This window comes from Stenella coeruleoalba, assembly GCF_951394435.1.
Source record: "Stenella coeruleoalba genome assembly, chromosome: 14".
Taxonomy (NCBI): domain Eukaryota; kingdom Metazoa; phylum Chordata; class Mammalia; order Artiodactyla; family Delphinidae; genus Stenella; species Stenella coeruleoalba.
This window is the reverse complement of record NC_137160.1, coordinates 24,828,167-24,840,061: the sequence shown is the minus strand read 5'-3', so window position 1 is coordinate 24,840,061 and position 11,895 is coordinate 24,828,167. Positions and strand designations below refer to the sequence as shown.

At 52.9% G+C, this 11,895-nt stretch overlaps 1 protein-coding gene across 3 annotated transcripts in view; it reads right to left on the bottom strand.

Moving 5' to 3' along the window:
* Nucleotides 1-1,569: 1,569 nt before the first annotated feature.
* Nucleotides 1,570-11,895, bottom strand: part of SMAD7 (SMAD family member 7) — a 31,405-nt gene continuing 21,079 nt past the window's right edge. For 2 of the 3 annotated variants that reach the window (XM_079942350.1, XM_079942351.1), the window contains exon 4: nt 1,570-3,509. In XM_079942350.1, coding sequence (XP_079798476.1) covers nt 2,971-3,509 — 539 coding nt within the window. In that variant the 3' untranslated portion in view covers nt 1,570-2,970. The remainder of the gene's footprint in view (nt 3,510-11,895) is intronic. The other variant, XM_079942352.1, reaches the window with a different exon arrangement.

Below are 11,895 nucleotides of genomic sequence, written 5' to 3'. Positions count from 1 at the left end.
GCATTTTACACTTATTCTAGGTTGCAGAACTAGAATAAATGGAGGCAGGTTTCAGTTCAACTGATAAAAAGCTGCCTCAAGTGGTAGTGAGCTCCCCGTCACCTCATGTGAACAAGCTGGCCCAGATGACCATTTGGCACTAAAGCTCTAAGTTAACATTCCTCGCTATACAATTGTATTAGAATTCCCTCGCATTAAACAGTGGTGCCAGTAAGCTGTAATGCTTTGTGTCGTTTGGCAAAATGAAAAATTGGCAATCCTATTTTGGCCCTCCAAAAATTTTTTTCTGAAATTGTACCAGTTTGTGATATCTAAAATCTTAACTCCCACTTCAAAGAGCCCCTTCCTGGGTCTAAGGTTTAAGACCCCCTGACATAGACACCTAAACAGCCCCATTTGGTGCCCGATTTGAACCTATTTCTTGTGCAAGAGGTCTCGAATCTAAAACGTGGCTCAGGGACTTCCCTGGTGGCGCAGTGGTTAAGAATCCGCCTACCAATGCAGAGGACAGGGGTTCGATCCCTGGTCCGGGAAGATCCCACATGCTGCGGAGCAACTAAGCCTGTGCGCCGCAAGTACTGAGCTTAGAGCCCACGTGCTGCAACTACTGAAGCCTGTGCGCCCTAGAGCCCATGCTCCGCAACAAGAGAAGCCCCCGCTGCCAGCAACTAGGCAAAGCCCGTGCGCAGCAACGAAGACCCAACATAGCCCAAAGTTAATTAATTAATTGAAAAATAATAAAACATGGCTCAGATCAGTGAAAATCCCAGGGGCAATACCAGCAAGTGCCACTGGGGCTAAGCTGGGCTGGCCAAGGGAATAGAACTGGAAGAGTTAAGCAGATGCGGAGTAGGGTCTGCCCAGACTCCTTTCAGCCTACTCCACCTCCCGGAGGGCCCAGTACAGAACTTAGCGGACCCAGATCCCTCCCTCCCACCATCAACACTCAGCCCCAGCCTCATCTCTACTCCAGGGCTTCAGCCCTCAGGGAATCTCTCCTGGAACCCAGTGTGGCAGTGACCTTCCTCTGGGAAAGGTGCAGTCGTCTCAGGACTTAATGTAAAGCAAAGGAGTCAGCAAGCAGGAACTGGATGGACCCCAAGTTCTTGGGACTTTACCTTCCCATCCTATCTCCCAGTGCAACCTCCTTCCCAATCATTCAAAATGATATTTCAACTTTTCAGGCTTTGAAAAATCAGCTGTCTTTGTAACTCAGGGCTCCCCGAGGTTGACCCATTACAAATTCAGGACACCCACCAGCTGCACCCTAAGGTTCCTGCCTAACAAGAAAGGTGGTATCTGTGTAGGTACGGGTCTTTCTAGGATGCAAGGAAGAGCAAGGCGTTCCGGATCGTCTCTCCCTTTTGTGGTCCCACCAACCAAGCTTCCTCCCCAACCAAGCTCTGGGAGACCCCAACTGTACCGGATTCTGATGGCTACATCCCGCTGCCCACCCACCAGAAGAAAAAGGAGCTGGAGGACAACATGGAATCAAGTATACATTTTAAAAATTGTTTAATGGAACATAAACTCCTTTAGAAAAACATTCAGCTAGGTGATAACACCCATAGAAAAAAACACCAATCTTGTGTTTATCTTTTTTAATTTGGCATTTGTTATTTGCATTTATATTAAAGCAAAGTGCATCTTTTCTTTATTTTTGTTTATACACATTGCACAATACATAAATAATGATGCTTATAAAACGTCTTCATATTTACAAGTAATAATATATTTATATATAACATAAAATACATTTTTTCTTTAATAAATCTCAGGGTTTTTTTTTTCAGGAGTCCTTTTTCTCTCAAAGCACTACAATGCTAAATTTCCAATGAGAATGCTTCTCTTGTTCATTTAAACCTTTGTAGTTAGAAAAATAGCTTATGTTAAAGTCTAAACATGCTCATTGAGCTAAGAGCAGTGTCAACGTATCATACGAGTGTATGAGTTGTAGAAGAAACGGAAGAGTTAGGTGTCAGCTCAGGATGGTACCTTGGGTTAAGATGGACCGAATCCTTCTTGGTGGGGAGTGGGGCGGCTCCCCTCGCTGGTCTAACAGCAGAGCTCAACACACAGGCTGCAGAGGGGAGGAAAGTGCTGAGCTGGTTTTCTGAGTCCAGGAAAAACCTGATGTAACCAGGGCAGGGGAGAGGCGGAGGGGCCTGAGAGGGCACTGGGTGAGCAATACTGTGACGGGGCTGCCCCGGCAGCCCTCGGGAAGCCCATCTCAGAGGTATCCAGGAGCAGATGGCCAAAAAGGAAAGACACGACAACGGCAGCAGGGTGGCCGGAAGGGAGTGAGACAGCATGGAAAAACTGGCAGGGTGCCTTCCAAGAAGCCTGCGGACAGGCCAGTGTCCTAGAAGGGGAGAGGTGGGAGGGGGGCTTCCCCAGGCTGGGGGACAGAGCCTTGCTGCTGGCCACTGCTGGGACACCCGCTGCCCCACTGTGCAAGTCCAAGGAGCACGAGGGACACAGCTTGGGAGTGCAAACCTCTCAGCGGTCAACATCCGTAGGAAACACAACAGAGCACACCGCTTCCCCCATCTGCGTACACACACACACACACACTCTCTCACTCTCTCTCTCTCTCTCTCTCTCTCTCTCTCTCTCTCTCTCTCGTACACCCTGACGAGGGCAACGAGGACCCCGAAGTCGAGGCCTGCCCCCCCATTTACAGTGTGTTCGGTGGTACTGATTTTTGCTTCCCCTTTTCACGCCTCGGTGTTCTGCCAACCATACCACCCGCCCCCGCCAAAACCCCGACAATTCTTTTCATAAGCTATTTCTCAAAGAACAAAACAGAACATAAACAAGAACGAGGGGAAGGAGGGGAGAAAAAAGAAAGAAAGAAAAAAAAAACGACCAAAGAGTTTGCATGAAAAGCAAGCACTCAGGAGGAAACTATTAGCAGCAAAGTAGTTTGGACCGGGCCCGCTAGGCTCCCGCTGTCCTCTCCCCACGTGGCTACCGGCTGTTGAAGATGACCTCCAGCCAGCACGGGCAGCTGCTGATGAACTGGCGGGTGTAGCACTGGCCCCAGCCCTTCACGAAGCTGATCTGCACGGTGAAGCCAGTCCACGGCTGCTGCATGAACTCGTGGTCGTTGGGCCGCTGCAGGCTGTACGCTTTCTCGTAGTCAAAAGCCTTGATGGAGAAACCGGGGAACACTTTGTGTACCAACAGCGTCCTGGAGTCCGGGTTGTCCAGTGTGGCTGACTTGATGAAGATGGGGTAACTGCTGCGGTTATACACCCACACGCCATCCACTTCCCGCGTGAGCTGGATGCCACAGCCGATCTTGCTCCGCACTTTCTGCACCAGCTGACTCTTGTTGTCCGAATTGAGCTGTCCGAGGCAAAAGCCATTCCCCTGAGGTAGATCATAAAAGATATCCAGGGAGGGCTCCTGGACACAGTAGAGCCTCCCCACTCTCGTCTTCTCCTCCCAGTATGCCACCACGCACCAGTGTGACCGATCCCCAGGCTCCAGAAGAAGTTGGGAATCTAGAAAACAAAATGGCGGACATGGTTGGGTGATGGAGCCCCTCCTTTTTACTCTTCCTCCCGAAATCAAGATCACACACAGCCCCATGATCAGCTCGTCTCTCAGGGCAAGACAGGAGGAGGGAATGGGGTGCTGGATGTGCTGCAGGCCGAACAGTCCTCCTACTGGGGCCTGGAAATCGTGACCCAGTGACGGAAGAGCCTTGCCTCTAAGCGTGGGGCTTGCTGGGGAGCCTCTTCCCTCCACTCCCCACACCCTGTCAGAGACCCAGGATACCAGCACGTGTGCCCACCCGGCCAAAGGAAAGCCCCATCGCTGCAGAGCTCAGAAGCCAAGACCACTTAGTAACTTGGCTGGTCCTAGTTTTAGGGCTAGAAAAGGCCTTACAGTTGGATGGTCTAGAATTACAGTTCTTTCAACTGGATGGAACCTTGAAGGCCAACTGCTCCAGTCCCTTGTCATCCTCACGAGAAAACCTGGACTCAGAAAGCTTGTTGCTCAGGCCCCAGGGATGATGGAACCAGACCTAGACCCCAGGACCACCTGCTAAGCAGTCTTTGTGCTTGTTGTCTCCCAGTTCTCAGATCAGTGCCTTGGTCATAGGAGGCGCTATCCGGGAGGAAAAAAAACTTTTTTTTTTTTTTTAAAGGAGGAGCCACTGCAGAGTTTATTCCCCGCCACAAATATTTATTTACTTATTTATTTCTTTGGCTGTGCTGGGTCTTAGTTGCAGCATGTGGGATCGTCGTTGCCACATGCAGTATCTTTGTTGCTGTGTGTGAACTCTTAGTTGTGACACGTGCAATCTAGTTCCCTGAGCAGGGATCGAACCCTGGCCCCCTGCATTGGGAGTGTGGAGTCTTAGCCACTGGACCACCAGGGAAGTCCCATATCCAGGAAAAATTTTAAAGGACGTGGTTTGGGTTAAAAATATCTATCTTCCTAATAGAAAAATAACTCTCAATGTGTCTGTCAGCGGCAGCTCTGTACACGTGAGTTCAGGTAAAAATGCCAAATCACAACCTGCAAGTTGGTGTCAGCCCAGACTACCTTAACTTCCTGCAGCCCAGACAGAAGACGATGTGTTTAAAGTGGGTACCGCCATGCTTGCAGGGTCCTGCTTGCTGCATCTTCCTTTCTTCCCCTTCCCTCCCTAGAAGCATCTAAAGTCGATGCCCTGCCCCCTTCCTCCCCTGGAGGGCCCACCCCGGCTTTCCTAGACATGCTGCTTCCCACGGGCAGCAGGGGAGACTGGGGTGATTCTGGTAAGGTGACTCCCAAACAGGCGCTCAGAGATCTTTAAAGGGGGGAGCATATGAAAGGAAAGGGGGCCCTGGAGGCTGGCATTCCGACTCCTCTAACTCCTCCTTTAAGCTAGAGCCGGCAGGGCAGGACTCAGACTGGGAACCGTGAGTCTCCCCAGCCCAGCCGGGCTGCAGGAACACTGTGGTTTGTGGTGGCAGGGCGGAGACCGGAAGTCTTGTATTTGTTAACGAAAATGGGGAGAGACAGGGGGAAGGCCTGGCAGGCAGCAGAGGCGGCCTCCTGCCCTCCCTGTAGGTCCCTGCTTCTCACTTACTGGGGTGGGGGGGCTTGGGGCATGAAGTTGGGGGTGGTGTGTGATGTCTTTGGGTTTGATTGGCCTTTTTGATTTTGGAACCACTGAGTTTAGAGCCTGGATGACGATGGGTTATACAGCACAGCAGGGGGGGTAAAGGAGGGCTCGGGTCTCGACTGTCCTGCTGCCCCAGCAGGCTGGGTAACCAGTGCAGCTCAGCACACCAACTCCTTCCAACGTTAACAGGCATGTAAGGACCTGGGAACCAGTCAGCTGCATTAACTTTACATGGAGGTGTCCCGTGAATAAGTCTGTACAAAGGCGCTCGGTGACCCACTGAGGCAGCCACAAACACCCACCCTGAGCACCAGTTGCCTGGACGCCCCCACCTGGCCTTCAAATGCCTGCCCCGCCAGCTACACAAGACGGGGACGCTGAGGGCTCCTTCCTCCCCTCAACCACCACCCCACCGAAAATCAACACCAGAAACCTGGCCCATCACCCCCGACCCCGACATTCATCTCTGAAGCACAAGTGTGAAGGAGGCTGTGTGCATGGATACGAGCACACTTCGAGTGTGTGTTATGTGAACGTGTGTTTGCATGCGCATACACAGGAACATATGGAAAAACAAGAGAGGTACAAGAGCTCCAAGCAGAAGGTGAGTCATCAGGCCTTAACTTGTTTCTGCAAAGTATCCATCAACTGCTAATAAACTCGCGAGCGCTAGCAATCTTCTGAACCCTCTTGCCGAGGGAGTTCAGCTCTGAAGGCTATACCAAAGACCCATAACACCCGCATAAATAAAAATGCTCTGACGTCCAAGTTCGCCGTGTCGGAGAAAGCCCTCTTCTGGAAGGCACAGGGCGCCCACCTGCCTGCTTGTTTGAGGCGGGAGAGCGTTTCCAAATATAAGAAGTTCTCACTTATTATCCCAACTCAGGACAACAAACCGGCCTGGAAAGGAAGGCTCAGGAGTCGCTGGGAGGGAAGTTCAGGAGACCCTCAGCGGAGCCTCACAATACTTTGTTTCATGGAGCCCGGCTCCCCTGAAACCTGGCACCCGCCAGAGTATGGGGGTTGGGGGAGTGGGGGGAGGGGGAGGAAGCCTGAAGATTGAGTTGCCCCTGTGCCAGGCCCACCGGCAAGGGGCGGGGGGCGCCTTGTCTGCCTGGGGGCAGAGGAAGCTGGGCGGGGGGTGGTGGGGAGACTGAGGTTGGCCAGTAGAGAGGAGGGGGAATGGGGCGGGGTGAGGGGGCATTCTGGCGGGTTTCTCTTTCATCTGTGCGGCCCGACAATGCATCCAGCAATTTGCTGCCAGACATCCCCTGGAAAAAGAAAAAGCCTTTTTCTGTTGAGGTTAATGGCCCGGCCCAGATAAACGGCAGCGTGTAGGTGTCCCTGGATGTGAACAAGGCCCCTGAAAGCCCACTAGGTGCCCTAATCTGGGGCAGCAGGGCCCCCACGTGTCGCCCCACCATGTCACCCTGCAGTCCCCTAGTGCCCTGATACCTCTTCTTGCTGCTCCTGAACTCCACAGCTCTGAGCACAGAAATAGGCTGTCAGACAAACCCATCACTGGAGCGAAGGCCCCTTTTACACAGCACGCTTCTGGGGGCCCGGTACAACGCCCCAAATGGCCAGTTCAGACTCCGCTCCTTAGCCCTGAAGTACCCGCCGTCTGGGCTCATTTCTAGGAAGCGCTCAGCATCATCTTCAGAGAAGCACAGTTCCTGGAATTGGGCCCACAGCCCACAAGCATCTCCCCACAAAGGTCAGGGCAGACGCTTAGCTCTTGGGGGCTTCCCAGGCCTCCGAGGGAGGAGCTGGGAGGACCCTGCACAGAAAAAAAAAAGGCCCCCTCGTTACAAGGACTGAGGAAGGGTCTTAGTATCCTGGTTGCCGATACTTAACCTCTGAAGGCAAAACTCGCGGTCCCTTGTGAATTTCCCTCAGCTTTTATAACCTTTTCCGGTATTTTCAACTTCTCGCTCCTCAGAAAACTGTACCAGGGGCCTGTTTTAAAACTGTATTTGTGCATTCTAAAGCATCCAAAAGAAAAGCTGTGTTGTCAAAAGCTACCTAATCAGATGCCTGCTCACAAGTTTTTCTTCTTATTACAGTTCAGGGAATTTGTGGACCAACCCCAGAAAAGTGCTGAATCAGCCTAAAATTCCTTTAAGGTTGTTTTTCCCCCTCCCCTTCCCAATTTCCCTTAAAGCATAAAATCTACCCTTTAAAAGCAAAGCGGGAGGCCGTGTGGAGAAGGAGAAGGATTGTGCCTCGTGTTTGCACTTGCATTAGGGAAGACCACTTAACAAGGAGCTCCATGCCTCATACAAAGAGTTATTTAATTACCCTGGTCGTGAATGAACAGACCAGACCCTCCCAGAAGACCAGAGGCTCATGAATGAATCTCATGCCTGGGATCGCAATGGCACAGGGTGACCAGACCCTCAAGGCCTAGGTAAGAGAGGAACTTCCCCCTTTTAAAATTTTTGATTTGAAGGTGTAGGAAATGAAAAAGAAAAAAACTGGAGGGAGGGGCTCCCCGGGTGGCGCAGTGGTTGAGAGTCCGCCTGCCGATGCGGGGCGGGGACATGGGTTCGTGCCCCGGTCTGGGAAGATCCCACCTGCCACGGAGCGGCTGGGCCCATGAGCCATGGCCGCTGAGCCTGCGCGTCCTGAGCCTGTGCTCCGCAATGGGAGAGCCCACAACAGTGAGAGGCCTGCGGACCGCAAAAAAAAAAAAAAAAAGGAGGGAGGGAGACCGCAAAGGGAGGGAGGAAAGGCCAAGTTCAGTGCCTCGACGGTACCATGTCCGGTCTCCAATTTAGGAAGTTGACCATGAGGCCAGAGAGGCAGAACTGTTCCAAAACACCCAGTCCCAGTGGGATTCTGAGAACGCTTGAAGTGAGGCCATCTCACCCTAGCTGTGTCCACACACAGAGGCGGTGCTGATGGGACAGGGGTGGGGGGTCCCCAAGTTTCTGACTTTTCAGGACAGGGACATACTTGGGAAACGAAGCAGCACAGAGAAAGCCACAGAAGCAGGCACCCGCTGAGTCCAATGTGCCCACTGCCAGGGCAACCAGGGGGCTGGAATAAAAGGCGGGCGGGTGTGCGTGTGGGGGGGTCTCAACCCACTCTCATCTCCGCAAGGCACTTGGATTATAAAGGGATTATTTCTCTTATTCAATATTCTGGTTATCCCACGGTGGGATGGGTCTGCGAGCCCCCTCCCCAGTGGTCCAGCAGAGCACCCGGCTGGGGATGGAACCTGGGCAGAAATGGCTGCCTCACGCGGGCTGATGAGGGCAAACGAAGGGCACACATGCAGACCCAGAAGTAAACCCGGCAACCCTGGAACGCAAACGTGGCCACGCCTCGCCCTCTCAGGTCCAGGGCCCTCCCTCCTCGGGACTCCGGCGCCACCAAGGGTTGCCTCATCCTGTCCTTCCCCCTACATCAGTCGTCCCAAAGGTTAACAGCTTCATCGGCCCGGCTCCCCACCCTGGTCAGGAAACTGTTCAGAGAGCAACCAGCTCATTTCAGGGACAAGGACTGAGATAAAAGGGGACTTGGTGCCAACCCGTCCCATCCACTCTCATCCCAAACACAATTAACCAAGTCTCTCGCTGGTCTCTAGTTTTCAGGAGGAAGCAAACACATAAAAACTTGCTTCAGTGTCTGGGCTCAGTCTGGGTTCTGGGGTCAGCTCTAACCAGCCATGCTTACAACCTCACCCGGGACACAAAAGATGACGCCAGAGCTGCCCCCTCGGATTCTTGGGGCAGCAAAGACAGCTCTGGGGTTGAAAGCAAGCTACCATGGTGGTTGAAACTAACTCAAAACGTTTCAGGTTAACTCTCAGTTACCCAGAAAATGCTCAGACCCAACCCATCACCGCTACCCCCAAGCTCCTACAACCAAATGCATCAGAGAATGAACTCTGGCTGGTAGAAGGCAGGACGGAAAAGTTGGATTTTTTTTTCAGAGCTCTGCAACAAGGTTCTCCGCTGAGGCGGCTGGGCTGGGGGTGCCACAAGCTCTCCTTCAAAGGCCAGGGTGCTTCTTCAGGTCCCTAGGCCCAACCTCACTCCTCAGCGAGTTCTACCCGCCACGAGCTGACCAGCTATGGAGTCAGACACTCCCCCCTTCAATCTGCCTCCCGTGTCACCTTGGTGGTGACTTGAGCTCATCTCTAAAATGGAGCTCCCAGTACTGGCCACACTGGCATTGTGACAATTTGATGAAAAGCAGCCAGAGGTCAGGGCCCGGCCAACAGCCACCGCGGAGGGTCTCAGCTCTTAGGGGCATATTATCTCTTAGGTTCTCCAGATGCTCGGAAAATGCTGACAACTCTTCGCCCCCTCCCACCCCCAGATGGGACAACAGTTCTGGGCTGATACCTTCACCTAACGAGCATTTACTATGTATAGTTCTGTTGAAAGGGGCTCACAGAAAGCGGACCCTGAGAGGCTGCACGGTATTACCATTCCTATGTTAAAGGAGGGGCAATGAGACACACATCACCTGCTGCAAAGCAGAGCTGGGTTCAAGGCCAGAACATTGGCTGGTGTGAGCTGTGTGTGGGCGGCCACCTCAGGCCTCAAAAGCCACCAGTCCCCTCCAAACACTAGAGGGGAAGACAAGTGTCCTTCCCAGCCCACTGTGGAAATGCTATGCCTACCGTGGCCCCCGAGGATGGGGTCCAGCTCCTTCACACCAGGCAAGCCAGGAGTGAAACGGCTTCTTTGCCAGCAAGCTGCTGCTCTGTGACCTTGGCCAAGCGGCTTTGCCCCTCAGAGTCTCAGTCTGACCAGCCCACAGCTGGGGCAAAGGCGGCTGGGGCAAAACAGCCCCATGGGCCCCCTTCTGGCTCTGATGGTCTCTGGCTACACTGTGGGTTTCAATATTCAACAACACAGGTTCCATTTATTTCTACTACCTTCTGGAGAGTAAGAAAATCACTTCGGGGATCAGGGCACGTTTTCGCATTTCATTTGCAACAATAAAACAAAACAAAATCAAAAGGGAAAGGAGATTTGAGTCAGATTTGGCCGTGTCCGTCTATAAACCAACTTTTTTTTTCATTGCAAAGAGTTAACAAACTCGTGTTCTTTCTGTGTCGTCATTCATGGCCCCCAGGAAAAGGTGAGTGTCCGGGGAAGGGTCTCCTATATCACCATCTTATTTCCAATGCCCACCCATGCCCGGCGCCCTGAAGCTTCTCAGCCATCATCACCCTCCTTCCTCTTGCAAACTCCCCTGGGCTGACATATTTGGCAGGTCCTACTCGTCTAGAAGACTGATTCGTGACTGTGCCTTACAAACTGTGATGAGTAATCAGTTACTAGAGCTAAAAAGTACTTCCCTACTCCCCCAACGGGCCACAGCCCCACCTCCTAAAGCCCCTCAAACGGCCCAAGTCGGAGGCCCCCAGCCCAGGGGTCCCTCCTGAGAGCAGTGTTTTGCCATCAGAGAATATAATTAAGGGTAGCGCCGGGGAAGGGGGGAAGCCACACAGATCAAAAGCTCCCATCTGTCTCGCCAGCCGGGCTGACGCGGCTTCCTGTGCCCCAGCCTTCAGCCATGCAAATTATAGCGTGTACCCGGCTGCCTGCCTTCTGAGGAGGCCAGCTCTGCCCAGCTCCGAGAGGCCTCAGAGGAAGGGTGGGGACTCCCAGCCCGGCCAACTCCATTCATAATATTTACAGTAAATGGGCCTCCCTGGCTGGTGGTTAGCGTGCATCCAGCCTCGTCCTTTTCAAGTCTGAATTTCAAGTCTCTTCCACCCCAGGGTGCATCACCAAGTTCCCACCGTCGTCCCCCCCCACCAACTTAACTCAGCAGCTCCCTTCAGAAAGAGGGGTCACACACTTGCATACAGAGCCCCCAGACCTGCCTGCACGGGGGCATTATCTGCTCACCTGCCTGCCCCCTGGGGAGGATCCTGGCCACTCCCCGGAAGACAAAGCAAGGAGGACGTGCACACAACAGAAGGGTATGCACGTCACATCTCTAACCCACCCACCCCCAACCCGGGGAGAGTCCAGAAACCCCCCCAAATTCCACGCGTGGATTCCCAACTGGTGATGCGCCTCCCCTCGCAAACACAGATCCAACGAAGGAAACTACTCTTAAACCACCAGGAAGTCCCTCATTTTCTCCTTTTTACTGACCACTTGTAAGTACGCTGGCTACGCGTTAAAGAAGCTTAATAAACACAGATGCACAATCAGCCAGCTTTCCGAAAGGACACCACCCCCAGAGGTGCAGGACAGTTTTTTCCTGGTTCTGCAGGTCTGGGGGCTCTGCGGAAGCAGCTTTTGCTGTGGGTCTCAATTGAATAAAGCCCCCGAGCTGCACGGACCCTCCAGGCTCCCTGCAAGGTATTCCAGCCCCAGACGCGGGCCCTGCCCCACCCCGTCCTTCACACAGCTCCAGCTCAACTCTCGTTTTTCTGGAGGGTAGAGAAACCTTCCGAAGAAGAGGAAAAATCCAGTGAGAAACAAAAGTCCTTTTCATCCCTCCCCTCCCCCAGCTCCCCTTGTTCCATAACAATTATGAAAACTGTTGGATGGGATGGCATTTTGAACACTTACTGCATTCCGGCCAATAAATTCCAGCACTGGATCTGATGGAAAAGCCTTCCCTCTCCGGCCAGCTCCCTGGCTCCCCGCCCCCTGCTCACTCCCAGCCCTCATTCCTTCTTTCTTTACAACCCAACACCAGGGCCTGGCCAGGGCCGCACTGTACTTACAGGGAAAAACAAAGTACGACAGAGTGGAGACAGTGTGCAGACTGGAAAAGTTAATCATCAC